The sequence below is a fragment of the Lissotriton vulgaris genome, chromosome 10 (genome assembly GCF_964263255.1).
Source record: "Lissotriton vulgaris chromosome 10, aLisVul1.2, whole genome shotgun sequence".
In the NCBI taxonomy this organism is placed as follows: domain Eukaryota; kingdom Metazoa; phylum Chordata; class Amphibia; order Caudata; family Salamandridae; genus Lissotriton; species Lissotriton vulgaris.
The window spans coordinates 48149315-48176319 of NC_141698.1; the positions used below are offsets into that span (position 1 = coordinate 48149315).

General features: G+C 42.5%; 1 protein-coding gene across 1 annotated transcript in view; it reads right to left on the reverse strand.

Annotated features, from left to right (window-relative positions):
* Positions 1-232: 232 nt before the first annotated feature.
* The window catches only part of LOC147684575 (metalloproteinase inhibitor 4-like), a 69503-nt gene continuing 42730 nt past the window's right edge, over positions 233-27005 (reverse strand). The window contains exon 5 of the mRNA XM_086942366.1: positions 233-1435. Within this exon, the coding sequence (XP_086798492.1) occupies positions 1289-1435 (147 nt within the window). The 3' untranslated portion in view covers positions 233-1288. The remainder of the gene's footprint in view (positions 1436-27005) is intronic.

The window sequence follows — 27005 nt, forward strand, 5'->3', positions numbered from 1 at the left end:
TTGCATGGATCTGGGAAAACATTGCAAAAAAATGTATCCCCTTTCACCACTAAGCTCAGGGATTCTACACATTATAAAGAGAAGACCTTTTTGGCTCTGTAAACTATCTGATGGGTCATCTAAAGCAATAGGAGCACTCATCTGACAAAAGCACAAATGTTCTTCACAAAATCAAGAACCAGGTAAAAGAATCAGTTTATAGGTTGACACAGCCACAAGACATACTTTGATATATTTCCGACCTTTTTATTCAAATTGGAATTAGGTGGATGTGGAGATGCAGTAGGAATCATACAGAAGGCTGAGTAGGGTCATTATTGGAGGCTTTCATATTATTTACCCAGTGGCGTAGCTAGATGTTCTGCCACCCTGGGCAGCTCTTAAGTTTGCTGCCCGGGCGCTGGTAAGAGTTGGGGGGGTTGGCGGGGGATAGGCGACTTGTTCCGGGATGGGGGCGGGCAGCCGGCAGCCGACTTTTTCTCGGGCGGGGGCTGGTGGTAGTCGACAGACACGACTCCCGCCATACCCAAAAATGGTGCCGCCCGGGGTAGACCATCCTCCCCTAGCTAAGCCACTGTATTTACCCCCCAAGCCAGCCGTCAATATAGGTTTAGGAACATAGACTTTTCAGCTGCTCATTCAGATTGTAGTCTTTCAAGAGCTGGGCATGTAAAGTAGTCAAGCATGTTACTGTCACATGAAAGACCACGAGACTGACATTATTTTAAAGGCTAATTGAGCGAAGGTTGTAAGGATGTTTTTGAAAATCTCATTAGTTTTGTCAAGTTCTACAAATATGCTAATTGCATAAACTGTGAAGAAAAAAATCCTGCACCTGTATGGGTAAACCACACTGTTTCCCATAACATTTTCTCCACAAAAATGTTAATACATTAAAATCCTTGAGAAATATATCTTTGCGCGATTTTGATGCAGATGTAACGTTTGCCTAAGTACACAATTCAGAACCTCAAACAGTTGTGAAGAGACTCATCTACTCTAATATTTCATGGCAAATTATATTTATGTGCTTGCTATTTCAGATGCATCCACAAAGACCTGGTTGGGGGCCCATGACCAGATCTAGCTAGAGTTCGGGCTTAGTGTGTATTGTATGTTCCTGGTTGGTGGCCCATGACCAGGTCTAGCTGGAGTTTGGGCTTAGTGTGTATTGTATGTTACATTCCATTGCCTCAACATTTTGTAACAGTAGGGTAAATGGGCAGGTATACTCTCCTAGGGCGATGAACAGTGAAATTCCCCCCACCAGACACTACCCGACAATATGTTACTCAATATTCTCCCAAGAGCACGTGCTAGGCCCATCTGGGACACACATCTGTTTCTGGTCCTGGTCGCTGACTACTGGTTGAAGATCATTCCAGTTATCAAGAATACAATAGTTGTTTTCTGAATCTTCACTGTATCTGGAGATCTAGGAAATAAATGCAAAAATGTATCACAGTCCTGTTTGATCAAAGTACATGAGCACAAGTCGTGATATTGTTTAGCCATTCACTCTCAATAACTATTGCAAATTAACCTTAAAACACATTTATTATACAACTTAAAAATGTGCCCATTTTACAGGAAATATCATTCTAAATCTTAGCAGTTAGGATACACAGGGTCTTTGCCAAAATAATAAGCAGCTTATCAGCCATGTGCCCATTTTAAAGATACTTATTTAATAAGTAAATCTGCTATGCTCAACGTATACTCTTTACCACCATCCATGGCCTCTCACTCTTGTCCTGTCACCCCCTCTTGCCCCCTCCCTTATTCCACTCCTCTTCCTCTCTTTATCCCCATAACCTGATCTTTATGCGCCTCCATCTTCTTTCCCTGCTCTCCCTCCCTTAACCCCCTCTCTCATACCCTGACCTATAGTCCCTCTCTCTATCCCCACTTCCATCTCCTCATACACTTTCTTCCCACCCTCACCTCCTCCTTGACCTCACACCACCACCTGGCCTCTAAGCCTACCTCCCACCCATTCCCCAATATTCTTCCCCTTCCATGTGCTTCACTCTCGCACTCTCTCTATGAAGTGCCCTCTCACACCCGGCCCCTCTCCTGGCCTTTTACCTTCTGCACCCTTCCAATCCACGCCCCACTTTCCCCTGCCCTCTGCCCCCTCCTCTCCGTCTCTGGCTGCTCTTTTCCCTCTGCCCATGGTCCCTACTCCCTGTTTCCACTTCACTGGAACCCTTTAACTGTACTCAAATTGTATTGATCGTTGTGTTATTTTCCTCCAGGACCATTCCCTTCTCTCTGTTTCCACTCCCACCCCCTCTCCCCCCCTTCTATCACTACCCCTCTACTGGAGGATGAAACTAGATGATTAAAATAATAAAAGGTTTTTTAAGGACAGCATGTTTGTGGTAGGAGAAGTTAATATGCAATCTAAAGCTGCCTTTTGTGAAACATTGTTTTGTTCCCAAGACATTTTTTAATGTCTTAATTTGAATAGATGCATTACCATCCACTTGTATTAGTTTTTCTTTACTTTATGAAAATCTATGCAATTAACACCTGAGCTAAAAGAGCCATTACGGCAAAGTACCTGATATATCGCCATTTTCTATGTCTTTTACAAACACTGCAATTAATGTTTGATCTGACTAAACATCAAACCTGTTTGCCAGATATTTTGCCACTGCTCTTTTTAAAAAATACACAAAAAGTGGGTATTGTCTGAGTAAAAATGTCTCACTTTATGATAGTAGCTGTTTGGTGTATTTATTATGGGTGGTCAATAAATCCTGCTCCACCATTGGAGTTCACAGAGTTTGACGCCCTCCGCATTAGGCTTTAACGTTAAGTTGGAGAGAAAGAATTTGTATATCTTTGCGTCATTTGGAAGGCTTGACCAATAAAAGCAGCACATTCTGCATAGTAACCAAATGATTTATCTAAGGATGATCGAAATAAGTATGTAGATGCATTATAATATTTGTATTTTCGATTGGAGTGCCTAAAGACTCCACACTCTTGAACATGCTTTTCACCTTTTTCATGGAACCACTCTATGAAATTCTTAACCGCTCTAAGATTTGATACCTTATGTATGCCGATGACACTCAATTGCATTTGAGAATTTCCTTGCCAGATGACATAAAAACTCTAAACTGTGCCCTGCAAAAAACTCAACAATGGTTAACTCATAATTATTTTTTGCTAAATACTCTCAACACAGAATTCCTCCTGATTGCCCCCCTCAATCACACTGCACCCACTCAAGATTGGTTCAACAATGTATAGCTCTCAACTGCATCCCTCATGTTGGTGACTCAGAATGATCTTTAGGCATAACTCTGGACAAATACCTGAATATGCAAGATCACATCACTACAACTACAAGAGGAGCCAATCATCAGCTCAACATATTAAGGAAAATCAAGCCATTCTTGCCTCCGAGGACGTTCAGTCTGCAGTTCAATCCCTAGTTAGCTCACGCTTGAAATATGGAATTGTGACCATAGCTGGTTAACCTAATTCTAGATTGGCACCTGTAAGAGCCAATCAGAACTCTGCGGCCAGACTCATCACTGGTTCCAGAAAACATGACCACATCACATCAGACATAATTCAACGAAACTGTCTATCTATAGAAGCAAGGATCCATTTCAAGATTGCCTGCCTGAAGCACAAATTTATTCACTACAACAACCCCGCTTAGCTGGCAAAAAAACTTGAATTATCAGGTTCGAATTGGACCCAAAAATCTCTAACACTTTACTTTTGAAACATCCCAAATTCAGAACGAAAAGAACCTACAATGGTGCATTCTCTGGGCTTGCACCAAGAATATGGAACATTCTTCCTCCTGAGATCAGATCAAACCCCTCTACCACCTCATTCAAAAAACAAGTGAAATAGTTACTCCTGAATGACCATCTACAGCAATAGTTCTGAAGCCATCCTAACTTTTATTTCCTGTTGACACCCTTTGATACCTCTGTTCAAAAGTTGTAATTTTGTCACTCCATGTACCCTATAAGATTTGTTCCTCTTCTGGTTCTTTACAGGTCCCACAGGAGGGGTTGCTACTTCTCTTCAACATTTTAATGTTGTCTTTCCATGTGCTCCATTAGACTTAATGCTTTTAAGGTACCTCACATGTCCCACAAGATAGGTTGTTGCTTGTGCTTTCTTAAGGTCCTTTATGGTGTTGTATTCATGCTTTTACCTCCTTGTGCTTCCACTCCTTTGTACAGCGTTCTGATACCTGCTCTTTATAAAACTTAAAAAATAAAATACGTATGCTGCTATTATTCAATTAAATCACTTGATTTTTGGAGGGGTGCAAGGTTCGGGCACACATACAGAGAACCAATGGAAAAATCAGGTCTGACAGTATCAAAATATGTATGTATTTAGATGACACATCAATTATGAGCAGTTCATTTTTTGGAGACTTTTTTGCTTTTATTCAGCAACATCACATTTCCAGTATTGCTTCTCATTGTGAAGACTAGAGAGGCAAGTACCCAGCAACTCTGTGTGCCAACTGAGGATTTGGTTATTTGCCATGGTACACAGACAAAATATCGAGTTTTACATTTCGATATACAATTATATCGAAGTTTAAATATCGATGGGACAAAATATCGAAGGTAAGTAATATCGACAGTCTTAATATCGATATTAGTATGATATCAGTAATATCGAAGTTTTAAATATCGATGTCAATAATATCGAAATAAATAACTTCGATGTTACTAATATCAATTTTTAAATACATTTAGTGTATATTATATTGTATTTATTATGTTTTATTATTTATTTTTAATGTAATTTAATTAAATATTGTCTTTTACTACTGTAGCGGGTTGTGGGTGTATAGGGGAATAGGGTGGGAAGTAATTTAATTATGTTAAATTAATTATTAATTATTAGGAATTATTAATTAATTAATTGAGAATTAATTTTTAATTAATTTTAATTAATTGATTAATTGATAAATATGTTCTGTAGCGGGTTATGGGTTTATAGGGGAATAGGGTGGGAAGTAATTTAATAATAATTAATTAATTAATATATGTTTGTACATATTTTAATTAATAATTAATTGGTAATTAATTTATAGTAATTAGTTAATTAATTAATATAATTTTGTACATATTTTTAATTATTAATTCGTTGGTAATTAATTAATATTAATTAGTTAATTACATTAATTAGAGTAATTTTTTTTATATATAATTTTTTGTTATTCTTAATTAATTAATTGGGAAAAATAATATTAATTATTAAATTAAATTAATTACAGCTAATGTGCTAATATATTTACTTTATTGTTATTGTTAATTAATAATTAATTGGTAATTAAATAATATTAATTAATTTTGGGTAAAGGAGTATTTTTAGGGTTCAGGGTCAGTTTTCAGTTTTTGGGTAAAGGGGTATTTTTAGGGTTCAGGGTCAGTTTTCAGTTCTTGGGTAAAGGGGTATGGGTATTTTTAGGGTTCAGGGTCAGTTTTCAGTTTTTGGGTAAAGGTGTATTTTTAGGGTTCAGGGTCAGTTTTCAGTTTTTGGGTAAAGGGGTATTTTTAGGGTTCAGGGTCAGTTTTCAGTTCTTGGGTAAAGGGGTATTTTTAGGGTTCAGGGTCAGTTTTCAGTTTTTGGGTAAAGGGGTATTTTTAGGGTTCAGGGTCAGTTTTCAGTTTTTGGGTAAAGGGGTATTTTTAGGGTTCAGGGTCAGTTTTAGGTTTTTGGGGTACAGGGATATTTTTAGGGTTCAGGGTCAGTTTTGGGTTTTTGGGGTACAGGGATATTTTTAGGGTTCAGGGTCAGTTTTGGGTTTTTGGGGTACAGGCGTACAGGGTAAAAATATTTTTTTTTTACATTAAATCAATTAAATGAAATTAAAAAAAAGAAAATTACATTAAATTATCAAGTGTTTTATTTATTTTAAATGTATATGTATTAGTTTTAATTTTGTTTTAATATTTTTATTTAATATTTGTAAAATTATATGTATTTTAAAATTATTTTTACATTATTATTAATACATTTAAAAAAACGATATTTTTAATTTCGATATTTTTGTACTACGATATTATTTTTTCGATATTTTTGTACTTACCTTTATGAAGATATGACTCCGATATTTTTGATGTCGATATTTTTGTGCCGATATTTTTGTATTTCGATATTCTGTCTGTCGATATTATGTCAGACATTCATTTACCATATAATGTCTATCCATTTGTGCTGCTCCCAAATAACAGTAGATTGAGTTGGATGCGCTAGTACAAATAATCCCTTCTGTCTAAAATGTGCCCCATCCTGATAATAAAGGTTTTTCTCTTGAAGTCAGAAAACGTCCAAGCACAGAGTGTGTATGTCTTACAGAGACCATCCTCTGTTTCAATTCTATATCAGATAGTGAAAAGCACAGGTCTTCACTGGCCATAATAAAGATATCAGATTGAAAACTAGCAGGATCTAGTAAAACAGGTGCTATCGGAGATGCATGTGAAGCTACAGATATGGAGGGCTACATCCGATGGTTAGTCGCTGAGATCTCCCTAGATAAAGAACCCAAGCATGGGATCTACTCGGAATGTATGGAGAAAGTTGAAATTGCCTTAGAACCTATGTGATACTTTTTCTAGGTGCTATGTTCTGCCCAGGCACTGGAGTTCCTTTAAGAGTGACAAAATGTTGATGGTGTTAGAAGTATTTGAAGTGATAGCTGTAGCCACGGAGTTTTGTTTATTTATCACATTAGAAAAAGTGTCTAACTGTTTAGTAAGAGATGAAGCCTTACGAGTGCTAGCAAGATATATAGTGATAAGCCCAATAATTCCTTTGTTCTTAGTCTTTGATTGATTTTTTGACCCTGTACAAAGTAGTCAAGGGTTCTGTGTATTCAGCTGCTGGGCAAGCTTGCTCCCCCACCCAAGGTGAAAGTGTCCACAGAAATAGTTTGCAGGGCAGCTCACCATGGAGTCCATAGCTGAACACGTTTCCTAAGGAGCCATCTGCCTGAGACTGGTCAACGCGTCAGTCCCACCCATCCTTCGTCTCAGTACTCATTCTGCCACTTGAGGTGCACTCAAATGCAAAAGCAGAAGTGGGGAAGGGGGGTAAACAAAAATACTAAGTACCTTGTGAGCCCAAGGTGTCTACCATAACCGTGATTGGGAACAACCTCCTGGGCAGGGAGATCAGAGAGTGAAATGCCATTGAATACACCCGTAATGGCTGCAGCAGACGTGCCTTATTGTGTATCAGTGTGGTCTCTTTCTTGAAGAATCGCCATGATAACACTGTCAGGATTTGACCATATGGGTCGCTGACCGGCATCGGAACGAACTATTTACAGTGGAAACTACAGTTCCCGGCATGCTCGGGGAGGACGTTGCGTGCTTGACGCATGGCACGCATTTCCGGAAGTAAATACCTGCTCGTCGGCAATGGCGGTGCCGATAATTATTCTGGAGTCAGAGACTGGTTTGTCAACAGTCCCGGTAAGCGTTGCCTCATTATTGAAAGAGATTGTATCCGGAGGACACGGTACCGGAGGTATGAATTGGGGTCTTTTGGAGGCGAGTCGTATCTCATCAAAAAGGAACACTTTCAGGTGTTGTTCGTGTATGCAGAGCTAGACGTTCTGTTGTTCGTAAAGACGGGGAGCAGCCAGGAAACATTTGCTCTCCGTGATTCTGTATGAATGGAGTCAACCTAGTTTTGCTGGCATTTAGGGCTCGATTCCGATCCGGTAAAAAAATCCACCGTACGATTCGTATTCGTAGCCCTTTCCGTACGAATCGTACCCGTCCGTCCGAGTCGGGTAGTACGATCCGTATTCCGTGAATCCGTCCGAATCGTTGCGATCCGTACGTATTGCAAGGCTGAGACTGTGAACCGTACGACTCGTACACACACCGTACGACCCGACGAGTACAATCCGGACCGGGGAATCAGGACGCGATTCGTACGGTCCACGTCAGGTAAGGGCGATTCGTACGGAAAAGCGCACAATTACATACACCCCGTATAGCGCGTACCCCCCCATGATTGCAGGGGTACGGCACGTACCCCTGCGATCATGGGGTGTATGAGCCGTACCCCCATTGTACGATCGGTGTACGAGCCGTACCCCCATTGTACGATCGGTGTACGATCGGTGTACGAGCCGTACCCCATGTACGATCGGTGTACGATCGGTGTACGAGCCGTACCCGATGTACGATCGGTGTACGAGCCGTACCCCCATGTACGATCGGTGTACGAGCCGTACCCCATGTACGATGGGGGTACGGCTCGTACACCGATCGTACACCGATCGTACAATGGGGGTACGGCTCGTACACCGATCATACATGGGGTACGGCTCGTACACCGATCGTACACCGATGGTACGATGGGGGTACGGCTGGTACACCGACGTACAATGGGGGTACGGCTCGTACACCGATCTTACATGGGGTACGGCTCGTACACCGATCGTACACCGATGGTACAATGGGGGTACGGCTCGTACACCGACGTACAATGGGGGTACGGCTCGTACACCAATCGTACATGGGGTACGGCTCGTACACCGATCGTACACCGATGGTACAATGGGGGTACGGCTCGTACACCGACGTACAATGGGGGTACGGCTCGTACACCGATCGTACATGGGGTACGGCTCGTACACCGATCGTACACCGATCTTACATGGGGTACGGCTCGTACACCGATCGTACACCGATCGTACAATGGGGGTATGGCTCGTACACCCCATGATCGCAGGGGTACGGTGCGTACACCTGCGATCATGGGGGGTACGCACCGTACCCGGGGGGCCGTTCTGTACCTGTTTTGGCACGAACTCTGCTTTTACGGCTGTTTTCAGCTCCCGTAGAAAAAGGGTCGTACGGTGCGTACCCGACACGTATCGTACTTGCTGGGTCGTAAAAACCAGCCGCGAACCGTACAGATGTCGCGTACAGCAGGTTCCGAGGGAGAATTGTACTGAGATTAGAGTCGTACGGTGTCTTGTACGACTCGTACGGAGTACGGCTCCTGGTACGAATCGTACTTCGTCGTACGTACGGGGGACGTTGCAGGGTACGATTCGTACGGGAAAAACGCTCCGAACGGCTATTCGGAGCGGTTTTTCCCGAATCGGAATCGACCCCTTAATGTGGTGTTCCTTCTAACAGAGTAAGGATTGGTTGGGGCTCCAATCATACTCCTTATTGTCACTTGAATGCCTATGAGGAGGTGTTGTGAATGGGAACTTTTGAGACACCAGACTTTCAGGTTAAGAATAATTAACCTAGACGCATTATCATTTTCTTTTCATTGTTTCACAATTGCTGTTCTCCTTATGTTTAAAATACAGTGGAGCTGATTGAGGGGAGAATCAGAGGGATGGGTTTATCTACCAAGACGTGTATTCCTATATATATAGGTATGTGTGGTTATAGGAATAAGAATAGATGTTCATCACATATACAATAGGCAATTCATACAAACCTGTTTGTTTTATGTGTTTTCTTTTACAGTAGATGAATCACTGTTTCTACCTCAATCCTCATCCCTGATTTACGCCTTCACTATTTTTCTTTACAGGTAGGCATAGAACTATATAAGGGTTAATTCAAAGGGGTTGAGAGCGGACATTGCACATAGTGTTTATTGAAAGGAAATACTTAGTGTATGTTGTTGTCGTTTCAGGTCTCCTTCCCTGCTGCCCCCTACCTTTCCATCACTCAGTTGACTATCCTAGTAGTCTGTGACTATAATCCAGACTCTTGGGAACGTCGCGTATGGGATGGTATAGGCTTTTCAGCGCAATCCTGTAGAAGATTGACGGTGGAGCCTGACAAACACATTGTTTAGCCTATGAACAGTGACTTCTTCCGCATGATGAAGTTCCATTAAGAATGCAATTTCCTGAGCTCAGGAAGAGCCTCTGAGGAAGACTGTAAGAGAGAGATAGAATAAGGATGCATACCCCTAAACCAGTATGATAACTACTTCATTCACAGTTCAGGAAGATCTAGATAGAGCGACAGCTGACACACTAGTCAGGCAGAAGAGATAGTCATGCAGTCAGATGAGCCAGGTACCTGTAATGTGCAGCTCAACCACCAGCCAGGTGATGTCTGCAGTGGTTCACTGATAGAATATCGATGGTAAAAATATTGGAAAAAAATATATATTGTAAAAATATCAACTCCCTATACTTAAACAGGTAAGTGCAAACATATTGAATCAAAAATATCGAAGTTAAAAATATAGATGTAAAATATATCAATTTAAAAATATAAATGAAATAGTATAATATATATTAAAAATATAAAATATGAATATTATCTTCAACAAAATTAATTACATTTAATATACATTTTAACTAAATAGAAAAATTAAACTTAATTTAAAAAATATGAACGCACAAACATAGTAATTTATACATTGACATTAAAAAAAGTTATTCACTATTATCTTTATTTATTTTTAAATTTAAATCAATACTTTAAAGTAAAAAAATCTATAGTTAATTACAACATTAAACTATTAAAACAAAATTAGAAAGGAAATTTCCCAACACAATAAATACAACAGTAAGGAAAATGTTGGATAGCGAAACAATTCAATTTACTATTCCAACTGCCATACGTTGAACAGTAGAGAAAGTGTTGGGTTGCGGAGGAGTAAGAATTACTATTCCCACTCCAAAGAGTGCAACAATAGGAAAAATGTTGTATAGCGGAGGGGTAAAATTTACTATTCTCACTCCATTGTCTGCAAAAGTAGGGTAAATGTTGGATAGTAGAGGAATTAAATTAACTATTCCAACTCCAATGATTGCAATAGTAGGGAAAATGTTGGATAGCGGAGTGGTACAAATTACTATTCCCACTCCAGTGAGTGCAACAGTAGGAGAGTGCTGGATAGTGAAGGGGTAAAAATTACTATTCCCAATCTAGTGAGTGCAACAGAAGGTAAAGTATTGGACAGTGGATGGGTAAAAATTACTATTCCCTCTTCAGAGAGTGCAACAGTAGAGAAAGTGTTGGATAGCAAAGGGGTAAAAATTACTATTCCCACTCCAGTTACTACAAAAGTAGGGAAAGTACTGGATAGCAGAGGGGTAAAAATTACTATTACCACTCCAGTGAGTGCAACAGTAGGGAAAGTATAGGATAGCAGGGGGTAAAAATTACTATTCCCACTCCAGTGAGTGCAACAGTAGGGAAAGTATTGGATAGCAAAGCGGTACAAATTACTATACCCACTACAGTTAGTGCAACAGTAGGGAAAGTATTGGATAGCAAAAGAAAAAAAAATACTAATACCATCTAAACAATAAAAAAATCTTAAAAATAAATAAACAACATTTAAAAAATATACAAATAAATAAACATATAAAAAGTACCCATATTATAATCTAAATTACATATATAAAAAACCTACAGATATGATATAAGAAAAATACATGTATAGGCAATATTTATTTAAATGGAACAAATATTCACAAACAAATTATTTAAAATATAAATGTATTTATTTCATTTCCTACCCCATAACACCACACCAAAAAAAACATTTTTATTGAAATGTATTTCCATAATAAATATATTATTAATACAAAAAGATAATAAAAACATTCATTAAGTACACATTCCTTAACACTATAATATCCGCAACACACACCTAAAATTAATTACACAATTAGGATTAGTTATTACTAATTAATTAATTTAAATATTTCATAATTTATCAATAAAAATAAATTACTTCCGACCATTTACACCTATAAACACCACAAGACACACCTAAAATGAATTACATAATTACCATATTAAATTACTAATTAACTCATTTAAGTTAATTAACAACTAATTAATATTTCATCAGTAAATAATAAATTACTTTCCACTCTGCACACCATTTACAGCTATGAACACCACAAAACACACCTAAAATTAATTACACAATTACCATAAATATTTACTAATTAATTCATTTAAATAATTAACAACTAATTATCAAAACACCTATTAATAAATTAATTTACACATTTAACACTATAACATCACAATTAAATAAATATTGATACATATAAATTATTCAATACATTTTATATGATTGAATTACTTCCCAACCTATTCCACTATAAACCCACAACCTGCTATAAAACTAAAAACGCAAAATTCAATAAAAAAAGAATAATATAATCAATAACATTATATAATTAAACTACTTCCCACCCTATTCCTCTATAACCCACAACAAGCTATTGAACTAAACAAGCAAAATTCAATTAAAAAAAAAGTATTAACTACTAACACTTTAACACATAAAATAAAAATACAAACAATTCTTATACAAAAAATCCCATTAACTATATACTAAAGTACATAACATGAATTAAAAAAAGTTGATATTTTTAACAATTATATTTTTACAAATGATATTAAACACTTAGGGGTCTGTTAGTATAGCGGGCGGATCGCGTTGGCGATCCACCCGCTATAACACATGCATACCATTTACCCCCGCCATATTATGATGGTGGGGGTACAGCGGCAGACGGGAAGACCGGTTGCCGCTTTTCCACCCGTCGACGAGTCGACCAGGCAGAAAAGGGGTTGATTATGGTGGCTGTGTCGGCTAGACACCGCCATCCATATTACACTTCAGACGGAGAGCAGCCATTCCGTGTTGGCGTTGCTGCTAAAAAAGCCATGGGGTGTTCGCAGTTGGGGGACCGTTGCGAGCCCCCAGAATGTTGAGGGGGTGGGGGCACATGGGGTAGCCCTTGGTACCCCCCCCGCATTTGCATGTTCAAGATGGCAGGCACCGCGCAGTGCCTGCCACGTTGTGCAGGCAAATGCACAACATTCATTTTTTACATTGCGGCGGGTGCTGCTTACAGCACCTCCTGCCGCAATGTGAAAAATGCGGGATGCCCCCGCCAGTGTGGCGGGTGCATCCTAAATGGAATCGTGGGACCGCCTCACATATTGTGGGTGGTCCCATTTGCTGTTACGATGGCGGGGGCATCTTAATAGACCCCTTGGATATTTTTCAAATCGATATTACTTACCTAGAATCGATATTCTTGACCACAATTTTTTTACTGTCGATATTCCTCCCCCACGATGTTTTTACCACGATATCCGTGTAATTCGATATTTTCACCTCAATTTTCTATCTCTGCACCGTCTCCGTAGTGGATAGAATGACTAGCACCTGCAACAGCAAGTGCTCCCACGCGTTATCCGCAGAAAAGGGACGCAGCAGCCTCCCTCCAGACCAAACACGAGGCAAGGAAGTGGAATGCTGAGCAGGAAACCAGAATTGTCTTTAGATCAAAATATAGTGCTAACCCGATGCTAGCCGACACTGGTAGCTGTAGGATAATTGTAAAAAGCTGACCCATTTAGAAAGACAAGGACAATAGGTCAACAAGAGTTTAGTGTTCAATTGGCAAAGACACATATTAAGGCAAACTAGGGGCCCCTGTGACCAAGATCAGCAGCCATCCTCCACTTGCTAGGACAGGATTTGCTCTTATAGTCTGCAGAAGAACACCTACCACTGCTTTCTGTCTCAAGCTAGACTGATCACTGACTAGTGTGGCTTTTCAAGTGCTTGCTGGTCTAACCTTGGAGAAACTGTAAAATCTTCCATAACTTCAAAACCCTGAGTTTGCAAGAGCATGAAGACTTCTTGGGAAGAACTTAAAATAGGATTCATGTGGAAGGATTGGCAATGCATAGAAATGAAGGCCGAAGAGAAAGACCTTGCCCTAAAAACTAGTGATACAGTTGTCTATGGTGAGACAGTTTACTCCCCGAAGACTGTTTGAGGGTCCCCTATCTCAGGAACAGGTTCTCTTTTAACTCCTTATTTCTCTGGATTTGCAAGCTGACACTATTGCCAGAGACTAATGTCTGACAAACATCCTCAGTTTCTAAAATGGTCAGCTTGGTGGTGGCACCCAAACACTTCGTTTATCCTATAGTAGAACAGATCCTAATAACATTTTGTCAGCCTGGGCCAGTTTCCTAGTTCCCATCAAACAAGGCAATGGTGTTAACTGGTCATCTCCATTGCAGTGCTTACATTCTCCTGTTGTGACCCGACCTCTCCTGCTTGTCCACATGTTGAACTACCATTATGCTTCAAGCCAGGTATTTGAAGTTTGAAATCTGCTGTGCATTCTACCATGCAGCAAACCTGCAATTGCAGCAATGCTCCTGCTACATCTGTAAGTACTTGCAGCACACTTAACTACCAGTCTGAAAGGGCACTCTTGAGTCCCATCACTCAGTGTAGTATTTTTGTTTACGATTTGGGGCGAAGAATTGGGGACAATTCTCAGTAACTGCATGTTATTTCCTTCAGGCTCCAGTACACCAAAATATGCATGCATGTAGTTACTATATATACATTTTGTACAAAGAGTATTTGTAAAGCTTACTGTGAGTATATCTAAGCTGATTTTCTTCTTAGTGGATTGCACAATGTGTTTTTCGATTTTTGCAGGTAATAGGGGCTCAATATAGTCCTGCATTGCTCTGGTTATATATTGTGCTATGGCCTGGCATGAATATTCCCTTTTGCAAACCCCTACCACAGCTAATGTCCACTTTCCCTGTTTTCCTACTAGCAGGCTAGTCTTTAACCTCGAGTGGGCATCAATAGTTATCCAAACTCCCCAGGAGTCACCTTGCATCTCCAAACAGGAACTTGAAAGCACTCGGTCTTGCGTAGGCCAACTATGACCTTTAATAATAATATGCAAGGGGTATGTTAGCTGATTGCACACCTGTACATTATGCCAACCACCAGTTTCATGTAAGTGTGAATTCACTACTGATATCTTCCAGAATGAACTGTTCGCCACATGGCCTGAGAGTTGAAACCAACAGAGAATAAGTCTCTACCTTGATAGATTTCTAAGAATATATACAGGAGATATGTATTCTTCTGGGAGGCAATCCAAGGTGTGTAGCCACAATAGAACAGATGCAAAGGCTGTAGTGCCAAGTTTTAGTGTTCTCTTACAAACCCAGTAGTGTCAAGGTGGTATACATTCTGGACCATCCCTAAAATGTTTGACCATGCCACACCAGGGTAGACTAGTATGCAGGATCATCAATCACACATTGGTTCTGCGGAGTTCCCCTGCATGCCAGCCAAAGTAGTCTCCACTTTCAAGAGCAATATCAAGCAGTGGCAATCAATGGCGGCCTTCAACCTGCTTCATTAACCTCATAATACCCCAGTCTGAATCCCAAGAAGACAGCCCTCAATTAATATCCCGCATCAGCAGAATCATTGATGGGGAAACCAGGCATAAACAGCTCTGGTGTGTATGGTAGCCTAAACTATTACAAGTTCAGCATCTCAGTATATGCCTAAACAATACCTGGCAAATAGCAAAGAGATGGATTTACTCAGAGATAGTGGGCAAGGATCTTGAAATACCAGAGAGAAGCAGCCAAAAGAGCACTTACTGCACCTAGCCTGTCAAAGACACATGCACTGGCCTGGCCACTATGTAAAGATAATTTGAGAGTACGAGCTCCTGGTGAACATCCGACTCTCAACTACCCTGCAAACTTTCAGAAAGGAACTCAGGACCTGGCACTTTGACTGATCCGGAGCTGCCCCCGCCTCTCCCCCTCCCCCCCCCCAGCGCCTTGAGATCCTCAAGGGCGAGTAGTGTGCTTTATAAACCCCTGAATGATTGATTGAGAGCACAGGGAGTCATTTTCTGCCCAACTACAGGACAAGTCACCTGAGTTGGGGACGTAAGTTGTCTTAGAATGTTGCCCAAGAAGAGGGAATCCTGAAGTGGACCTAAGTAAGACAGACATAACAAGCAGCGAACTGGGCACTACATGTGATGAAGGGATGCTTTGGGGGGCCCCTGAAGAAGATTTGTTGCCTCTCTCTAAATTACAGCTGGATACGTTGAATAGAAGATGAGACTATGAGTGTCAAACACCTAATGTCAGTAGGAGAAAAGGGGACTACCAACTGATAATACAGCTCTGAAATCTGCCGCGACCTTCCCCATGGACACGAGACATGAACACCTCAGCTCAACAGAGAACTTTTTGACATACTACTTAGGCGAGGCGCATAAACAAAATTTTGATAAATGGGAGCACCCAAGATTTCAAAACCCCCGTGGTTTTGAAGAAAAGACTCACAGGCAAGAAAGTTGATAGAGAGAATGGTGAAAGTGAAAACTGCACACATCACTGTGAAGCAACAGCACCTGGTGAGTCCTGTTGTCACCTCACACATAAATGTTGTAGAAAGTGGAGGACCGTACTGCTTACCCACATTGACAGCAGCTTACAGTCCACCACAAAAAAAATTCAAGGTCTTCAAGCTTTTGAGTAGCAAGAGCTACTTACGTTTAATAAAAAATCATCCCAAACTACTGATATATTAGAGTTGTAATGGTAACCACATCAGACAAGATTACGTTAGTGATCACCATATTTAAGATCACTAGGAAAGATCACCTCAAATCTTCATGCACGGTTGCCAAGAGAAATGTTAAAAAAAGGCTTTTTCAATGTGGAATACATAACTGCTACAACTGCAAGGCCTCTGGCAAGAAAGTAAAAATGTTAGTAATAAGTCTTCCAAACGCTGCATTATTTATTACACAAAGTCAGCATAAAGTATATTTTGGAGATTCAGCAACTTTTCTCCTGACATACATTTTGAAAATGCATCATCTCGAATGCATGCTTTTCAATTTTGTTTTACTTATATTAATTCAACCAAGTAAAATCTTATAATTTAGTAGGCTGGGCTGCACATAGGAGAGCTACGTATAGGTAGGTGGAGCACTACCAGTAGCTCACGAGCTACTTGTTGGAGAAGCTTCTCACATGAGCAAAGAAAAGGCAGGACCAGTCTATTTCAATAATATTCAAGTGGACCCTTTACACCAGCAAGTGTACCTTTGGTAAAAGGCAGAGAATAATTTGGTTTAGTGGAGAAAGTCACCTTTCCAAAGGACAGTTAGATAGCATTATGGATGGTGTGTGCACAGTGATCTAGAGCACAGTGTCTGTGACAGATAGTTTCTGCAAGTTGGATTGTTTTAAGGAAGCACCTGGTTTTTGTTTTGTGACACACACTGGTGCAGAAAAACCTGGTTACTATGGGCAATAGGCTTCATTTTATGGTCACGGTGTCTGTTGCTAGCCTCATGTAGCCTCCCATCATCCCACTGAAGTGCCAAGTAGAACATTACTTTCTCAAATGTATCTGGGAATTGCAGTGTTTTTCGGCAACTGCTACAGCTTATGAGCTCCTGAAGTTCAACTCAGCAAATTGCACTTTGTTGAATCCCTAATGTCAGAAAGTGAATATGAAATGTGCCTTCCCAGCCTGTACCAGAGGGCAGTCATACTCTCAATCTGTGAATGGGACATTGGAGAGGCATGCAGGGTCAAGTATGATGTCTAAATGAAAAACAATGCACCAGAGTAGTCAAGGTGTCTTGAAGCTCTTTGATCATCTCAATGCAGCACAAATCACCCAGGAGACACTCAGCCCGCGGACCATTTGTGAATTGCACGGGTTACCAAAAAAGAAATGGGGATAAATTCTGCAACAGTAATAACAACTTTAACATCAGAGTAATCCTTGTCGAACACAAACCCTAGATGGGCCATCTAAATAATTTCCGTATCTGTATGTTGGCAGTAACCTCCTGGCTAAATAAAAAACGACCTGAAATTCAATGGAGAGAAAACGGGGGTGCAATGGCGTACCAACAACCGGATTATCAGTCCTTTTCTTCTGGATTGCTGGCATGCATCTTGTACTGATGCCCCTAGTCCATCTAAAGTAGGTTGGAACCATGGCTTCATGTTGGATACAAATCTGTCCCTCTCCAACCATATTAATCATCATTCTGATACCTGTTCTTCTTGTTTTGGGTGCTGCATTTATATATTTATTTATAAAGTTTTATATAGCGCGAACAAGATCCCGAAGGATATCAGAGCACTTTACAAAAATGATGGACGGAAGGACATAAACGCAATGATAACATCGAATAAGAATACAAAAAAAACCAAGACAGAATGAGTAATACATTAAACAGGTATATAGCAGGCTATGCAGGATGGCACACTATGCAGTAAGAAAGAACAGCATCAAATGTTTGTATAATGAATGTAGGATCACTAGCTTCGAGCAGGAGAAACCTAGCCCAATTATGCTAAAAACGTGTTCATTAGGAATCTTTTGGCTTCCAGTTTCAAAGCAGCCATTGAGGAGATTCTGCGAATTTCCAGTGGAAGAAAGGGCCATATTATCAACAGAGGGCAATACATTATCGCTGCTTTATCGGCAGGAAACTGCAGCTAAAGCAGCAATAATGGTCTTGATAATATGCCCTTGTGAATTCCCATAGCAGCCCAGGTTCTGGTGTCAAGCATTTTTAAGATATCATCCATAACGTGACTGAGAGCTGACTCTGTACTGTGCATTCTCTTTTAAAAGGCTCCAGCATTCTCTTTCAAAAGGCTCCAGCACATACAAGATGCCATCACCAAGTTGGTGTTAGGTCTGCGACGCCAAGCCACATCATCTGCTGTGCTAGATTCTTTGTACTGGCTGCCAATTGCTAAAAGCATTAGCAATAAATCACTGTTGTGTTGTGTAAGCAGGGCTTTTTATAATTGGAGATCCAGCAATCTCAACGGGAAATGTAGCCAATACGCTCTTAGTAGAAATTTTAGTTCCAGGGAAGCCTCCTTATTGGGGGTCCACAGATACAAGCAGGAGCATCTTGGAGGTCAGTCTTTTTCCATCATTGTTGCTAAATTGTGGTACTCCCTTTCAGCCACATTGTATACATTGCAGGATCACCTATGCTTTTGCAAAGAGTTAAAATCTTGGCTCTACTCACAACAGATTCTGATCACTAATTCTGTTGAAGGTCCTCTGCATAGAGCTAGGGCAGCTATATGGGTATTAGAGTGCTCAAAGATTCTGGTAACATAACATAGCCACGCCTCTTTTAAAGAACATTCTGAGAAATTGGGTGCTTGATTAAGAGGGGTGTTAACCCTGCTCAAGCAACAGCCACAACCCTTGTCAAGGTGAACAACAAAAGTGACTATAAATCTGTGCTTAACTAGTCGTGCAAAACTGGGGCAAAACTGCGATGGAGCGCAGGTCAGATACAAGAAGTTGAATGGGCCTTAAAAGACATTTCTACAAGGTAAAGTTACTTGGCGCAAGGCTGCAGCCAGTGTCTGAGAAGGAGGATGACACGTTGTTGGGGAGCCACTGTACAAAGTAGCAGTGAAAATTTCTACGTTTGGACTTAGTCTCTTTTTTGTAGTTGAAAATCTGCAGCAGGACGAATCTGATAGCTGTAGCTGCAATGGCTGCACAAGGTGAAAACCCCTTTTGAGTAGGACAGCTGAACAGGATTTGCTTCTGTGGAGAAGAACGTAGTGGGAGCTGCTCGAAGAAAGGCAGACAGGCCATTCACCTTGGGTGGATTGAGGATCAGTTAGGATCCAGTTTCCTCTCAGTTCTCAGAGCACTATCTGGGCACGTTCAGCACCACTCCCATGGGGCTATGACTGAAGCGCGACCACTTGGAAGGTCAGGACTCACTAGGGCTGGGTCCAGGTGCAAGTCCAAGATGCTTGTAACCTTTTCTGTCCCTAAGGGTCTGAGCAGGAGTGTAGACAACCAGCTCTTTGAGTCACTCTAGTAGTTGTGGATTCAAGCAGCGGAACAGGCTTACGTAGCAGGGCAGGCCTCTGAGGGTTCAAGGCATGCTTCTGGGAAGCTAAGCAGGCCTTCCAGGTGCAGCAAAGCAGGCTTCTAAAGCACACAGCAGGTCACAGCAGCAGGCAATCTTCAGAGAGTCCTTCTACAGATCTATAAAGTGAACTAAAGAGTGGTACCTTTGTTGAAATAGGAGAAGTTTTTAGAGATTTCCTTTGAAGTGCTGGAAGTTTCCTGCCTCTTTTGCCCTAGCTGCAGACTGATTACAGGTACAGGGTGCTAGTTTGAAGTCCTTTGTGTGAAGGCATGGCACAGCCTATTGAACTGCAAGTATGACTGTGTCCAGCTCCTTTTCTCATTCTTACAGTTATGGTCCATTAAGGGACACCTAATCCCTCGATTGTGTGGCTGTCCTTTTACAAATATACAAAGTCCAACTGCCAACTACACCCAGCCTTGTGACCCAGTGAAAGTCTGCAGACACCAAATAGTTAGGACAGAAAAATGTCAATTTTCAGAAAGCGGCATTTTTAAAATTGTGTCTTAAAATCTGACTTTACCATTAAAGAGGATTTTAAATTAGACATCAAATTTCCTACCTGGTCCCAATCAAATGTTAGCACTTGTTAAATGTAACTGGGCAGCCCCAATGCTAGGGAGGCCTTACAGTAGTAAAAAAACAAATGTAGGATTTTTTCACTACCGGGACATGTAAAACTTAATAGTATTTGCCTAACCTTTAAGTCACAATTCACCCTGTACTTTTGGATACCTAGGGCCTAACCTAAGATGTGACTTATATTTAATAAAAGGGACGTTTAAGGTGTGGCAAGGGAGTTATTTTACCAAATGTAATTGGCATTTGGGCCACAGTGGTAGACCTGGGATATGTCTTAAAATGCTACTTAAGCGGGTGCACAATTAGTGCTGCAGGTCCACTAGTAGCATGTATATTTTACGCACTGGTTACATGGTATACACCTTTACTAGGTACCTAAAAGTAAATTGAATACTCCACTCTGGTGTAAGCCAGTTTTGTCATGTTGTAGTGCGTGAGTAAAAGCACTTTAACACTGGTTTGAAGTAATAATGTACACAGAGTACTAAAGTCAACAAAACTATTCCTGAAAAATAGGAGGGGTGAAGGAAAAACATTTGGAGTTGACCCTGCAGAGAGGGTCAAGTAGAACAAACACACTCAACAGCATGGTTGAAATTACTTGTTTTCTGGATCTGAGGAGTGGTTATTATCAGAATCCCAAAGAGAGACTGAGAACTTGAAGAAAACTGTTTGTATACCAACTGCGCCTACACGAGTTAGGAAAAATGCTTCAAAGCCTGTCTGGGGATTTAGCCATGTTTCAAATTAACTGCACATGTTCGTGAACCTCAATGGCATTATAATTGCTGGGAGAGCGCTGGGGGATCTTGACTACTGGAGGGAGAAAGACCTCAGCTCCACGGCTGCAGCATCCAACATGGCATCCACGTTTATAACATTCAAGGGATAGAAGTGTAGCCAGAAAACTAGAAGGGCCACCGAAGCAAGCTGTGCACACTCTAAAAGAACTACAGTGATTCCTAGGGCCCCTCAACTATCACTGTTGCTTTGTCACTTGAATTACCAAGACCTGCAGACAGCCTACAAAACTCATGACCAGGTACACACAGAAAAAGGGAAAGAAGTGTGCCCCACTAGCCGAATCCAACAACATGGTGCACCAATCCTGCCTTTCACCAACTCCTTTCAACCCATCCTCCTGGTCATCGATGTCAGACTTTAATGATGTATCAAGGTGGAGGCATCCCCGCAAGACCCTCCACAGACACCAGTCAACCCTTCCTCCTGGTCATCGTTGTTAGTCTTGAATGGCATGAAGTGATGATGTATCAAGAAGGATGCGTAGCTGCAAGACCCTTCACCCACACCAGTCAACCTACCCTCTTGGACATCGATGTCAGCCTTTAATGGCAAGGAGAGATGATGTACCACGGTGGAGGTTTCGCTGCAAGACCCTTCACCTACACCAGTCAACCTACCCTCCTGGACATCAATGCTAGCATAAAATGGCAGGGAGTGTTGATGTGTCACGGAGGAGGCATACCTGCAAGATCCTCCTGGTCATCAATGTCAGCCAAATCTGTGTAAAGCCTACAAGAAGTGCACAATGCACTAGCTGGGAAAGCTGGCCTAAAAAAAGTCTGTTATAAGAAAGTACAATGGCTACGTGTGGAGCCAAATTCACATAACTGCAAATAAAAACACCTTACCTATTTAAGCATGTCAACTAAGTTGGACTGTACAGATATCAAGGGCTGGCAGAAATCGCCACACAAAAACGACTCTAGCATTGACTCAGAAGGACCAATATTTAAACCAACATCTTGCCGGGTTGTCTTCAGCCTTGGGATTTGAGATTGTTAGAAAGTGTGTGTGCAATGCCAATGATTACTGTGATATGTGCAGGCCTAGCAACGGAAACACAAATTTTTTTCTGGCGGGGGGGAATCTGTTTTTATTGTTTTTCTTTAGTGTAAAGAAATTACAGTATCAATAACACCTGTGTGCAAGCAACAGTAAAAATTAGAGCATGCGACATGAGTATGGTACATATATGGTAATATGGCATGATCATGGTATGAGGATCAGAGGCTTAGCATTCGTCTAGAGAGGGAGGTAACAGTAGTCCCAATTCAAGAAGCATAGTCATGTTGTGTGTCTAGTGCCATATCTATACAAAACATTATGCATACTGTGCACTGCCTGCTGGTGCGGGCTTTCACTTAGGGTAGCACACTACATGATTAATAACACCATTCATAACAATGGCAACACCAATAAATGCAATATCCACGTGTGTCATAACATATGCCTGCACGACCTTGCCCGTACCCATTCAATGCAATTTTAATGTATGACATAACCTTTAACCGCACAGTAGCACCAACACCAGCAATGACAAGATCAATGTATATCATAAACTAAGCTCAAATGACAAAACTATTGCCAGTAATAACAATGCCAATGTAAGCTTTGACTCAAGCAAACTTAACTGTGTCACTACCTGTAAGAACAAGGTCAATATGTACAGTTTTAATGATGTCGATAAAAATGATATGAGTGACTGTCATATTATTCTCTGGAGTTCCAATGGACTGGTATCAATAGTGCTGGATTTCCACATGGTGACCTTCCCATCAACCCCAAGTCAGAGATAAGTGATTAAACAAGTTCTACGACCCACACCCACACCTATCGAATTCCAGGTCACAGATGGGGTCTCTCTTAACCTGAAGACAAACGTGCGCCCAAGGAAAACCCTAATCAATCTCACAGATAGACTGTTGCACCACAAACAGGGCCAAGGCTATTGTCCTCAATAAAACATGCTTGGCCAAGAGCTAACGTTCCCCAAAATACCACATAGCTTGATACCACTTGTGGATAGAAATGCTCAACCAATTAGGACATGACATGCACACCACATGTATCAATCATATGCTCCTCATACTGGACAGCTGGACACATACACACTGGCCCACACTAGCTATCCCCATTGTCGAGAGCCATCTTTGTCCTTCAGATGCCCGCATATATTGATTTGTGACTTAGATGCCTTTTTGGAATGCAGAAAATTGCTTTATTATACCTCATGAACTGTGTATAACAGACGAAGAAAATTGTACTCCAAGCACTCTGTTGGGGCTTTCCCTTTTTGCTAAACGACTCTTGTTTTTTCATTTATTTGAAGTAAACTCATATCCAAGAAACAAGCTAATATGGGCTGAACCATCAGCTGCCAAAGTCAAATTCCACGGATGGACAAAGTATCTAATAGGTCAGTTCAGAGAGCCAGGAGGTTTGTGACAGAATCAAAATAGCATTTACAAAAAAATACAGTGTCATCGAACCAGGTAAAACGTTTGAAGAAAAACTTTGTGAAAAACTCATAAACTTTGCAGCGCTATGAAAATCCAAAGTTTATCCCATTAGAACCTCACTTGCCAGATATCTTTTCTTGAGATTTTTACTGCAAATATTTATACTGCACCTGAATTCTATGGCAGGGCCAAAGTCTTCGGATTTTTCCTTTCTTCCTTCGCTCTTTTATTTTCTCAGCAACAAGAAACAACCACAAACAACTACATTGCCCATGAACAGCTGGGAAAAAAAGACGGTCTCAGTATAGTCCTTCATTAGTCTCCGCACTCATGCTGGCTCCCATCATGCCCCACTGCAGCTTCCTCTTCCTCTTTCTTCGCTACTCAGCAGCAAGTTAAGTGGTTTTCTCGTTTCTCCTGGGTTTTGGGGCTTGTGGTGACAGTGTTTGTGATTATTTTTGGAGCGCTGTCTGTTTTCAGCTTTCAGATTCCCCCTGACAATCGCGGGACGCGTTTGGCGCTCCTCACACCAATTTTTACCCCAGTCAAGTGCAGTGGAGTCCTTCCACCGCTAGGGGGTGCACGCTTCTCTCTGTGTCTGGCGCGAGTGTGGAGCGCTTTTTAAAGGCGTTTTTGCGCGCTTTGGCACAGACAGCCCGGCTTGCACCCTGCCATCCGGCCTGACACCCTGTGGGGTCGCACATTTCCAGTTTTCCTTGATTATTGAACGCTCTGGTGGGTCTGTAGTTGGCTTCTCGAACACCCTGCGGGGTTGTAATCAGCACTGGTCTAGTGCTGTGGGACGCTTGTGTGCCGGGTGGTGCCCAGTGACTGAGTGGGTTGCAGCGTCCCAGGGCTAGCCCCTTGAATTGTGTGCCTGTGTGCCCCCATATCCGCCTGGGCTCCGTCCCGGCTTAAATTTGGTGCCCGTGTGGGTCCATAGGTAGTTGCTGGTGCCGCAGCTCTAACTCCTGAAGAGCCTAACTTAACTCACGAAGCAGGGTGAGCAGGACCAGTATGCAGAGGAGGACCCACTGATTTACGCTGCTTGGGATGAGGACTTCTCCCAAGCAGTCGATGACTCAATTTATAGAGCAGTGGATCAGGCTTTGGTTCCCTTGGAACAGCGCCTTAGGGCTAGGTTGGATGAGGTGTACGCCAAGTTGGCGGCCCTTATTCCCGCGCTGGCGCAGGCCCAGGACCCCGCGCCTTCCCCCCTTCCTAAGAAATAGCCTTGCACTGAGGGGGTGAATACCGAGGCTTTTGCAAGGGTTAAGAAGCATTTTTGGCGCATGAGGGACTCCCGCCTGCTCCCGTGCCCCTGGCAGAGGTCCCCCCACCGACCTCTCAGACTGTGTCTCGGAGCCACAGGATGATGGGGATTCCCAAGACACGGACGAGGAGGCTTGTTCCTCTCGATCGTGGCTGCCGTCCCAGGCTTTCTTCCTCGGCAGGTCCTTCGGATATGCTGGACCCGGACGATATCGTCCACCCTCGGTCTTCGGACTGGGTGCCCGGGGAGAAGGTAGCACAGTATGTGGTGAACCACCTGCGCATTACGGTGGATAAAGACGCTGCAGCCGTTCCGAGCGGAGTGTCCTCGTCCCTCCTTAAAGGGTAAAGTGGCCATGACCCCAGACATCGACCCGAAGATGGCTACGTTTCTGGCGAAATTTGTGAAAGACCCTCGGAAGGGTATAAATAGGTCCTGGCGTACATGCCAGGACAAGTTGTTGGAAGCAGTAGGGCCTCTAACAAAAATTCTGGACATGGCCGAGGAGGCCAAGGTCTCGGGGGATCCTATTTCCCCGGTGGTCCTTTCCAACTGGGCCCAGAGGGCCATCGTTTTTCTTGGCAATGCTAACTGTGCCCTCTCAACGGAGAGGAGGAGGTCACTCCTCATTAAGATGGATCCAAAATTGGGTGACCTCGCCTCTTCGGAGGCTGGTGCTGTGGCACAGGGGGGCCTGTTTGGGGACCCATTTATTAAGGAGCTAAGCAAATTCGTGGCCACTTTCACTTCCCTAGATAGGGCACAATCTAACATCAAAAAAGTTTTTGCCCCTCGTGTTTTTGAAAGGACCGGGCGAGGCAGGGGCCGCTCGTTCGGTGGTGGCTACAGCTCCGATCGGGGGCAAGGCTCCGGCCGCAGGCAGTTTCAGCACAGCGCCCGCTTCAACAACTTCTATCCCAGGAGGGGACAATGGTTCTGTGGCCGTGGAGGCCAGAGAGGCCAGCAACAAGGTGCTGGGAAAGGTGAGTGTGCTGCCCTCAGTGAGTTTGCTAGTAGGGGGGCGCTTGGCTCTGTTTTATCCGCATGGGTTTCCCTTACAAGCGACGCTTGGGTGCTGCAGACTGTTCAGGCTTCCAGCTGGAGTTCCATGGCCATCCGTGTCAGCCTCATCGCCCGCCCCATTTTTTTCTTGCAGCGCTATGCAGAGTTGGTGCGCAAAGAGGTTTCCGCCCTCCTCCAAAAAGGGGCGATTTGTTGCACTCGCGAGCATCCAGAGGGTTTCCTCAGCAATCTCTTTTTAGTCGACAAGGTCGACCGAGGCCGGCGCCCAGTCATTAACTTGAAGGAATTCAACGAGTGGCTGGTGTACCGTCATTTCAAGATGGAGGGGATTCACCTCCTGAGGGACGTGTTGCGCCCCTCCGATTGGATGGTCAGGCTCGACTTAAAAGACGATTACCTCACAGTACCGGTTTTACCCCCTCATCGGCGTTTCCTCCAGTTCAGGTGGGACGGTCGAGTTTACGAGTTCACCACGCTTCCTTTCGGGCTCTCCTCGGCGCTGTGGTTCTTCACAAAGGTGCTTCGCCCGACGGTGGAGGCTTTGCGTACTCAGGGTATGCGAATGATCGTTTACCTGGACGACATGTTGTTCATGGACCAGTGTCCAGAGCGGCTTTCATCCCAGCTACAGGTGGCGGTCGATCTCCTTCAGGGAATGGGTTTCGTCATCAACAAGAAGAAGTTCCTTTTAGTTCACATCCAGTGTGCCACCTTTTTGGGGTTCAACATAGACTCTGTGGCTTCAACACTAAGTTTTCCAGCCAGGACAATGGCGAAGATCAGGCACGAGCTACGCCAGACTCTGGCGAGACGGCAGATATCTCTCAGCCAATTGGCCCGGTTGGTAGGTCTTCTATCCTCGTCCATCAAAGCTATCTTCCCGGGCCCTTTTCATTATCGGGCCATGCAGCGTCTAAAAGCTTACCATCTCAGGAAGGGCCTGACGTACTCTCAACTGATTTTGTTGTTGGATGAGGTGAGGGACGAAATGCAGTGGTGGCTGACTCATATGGAGGCCTGGAATGGCCGGGCAATATTTGGTCCAGCACCAGACATAATTATCGAATCGGATGGC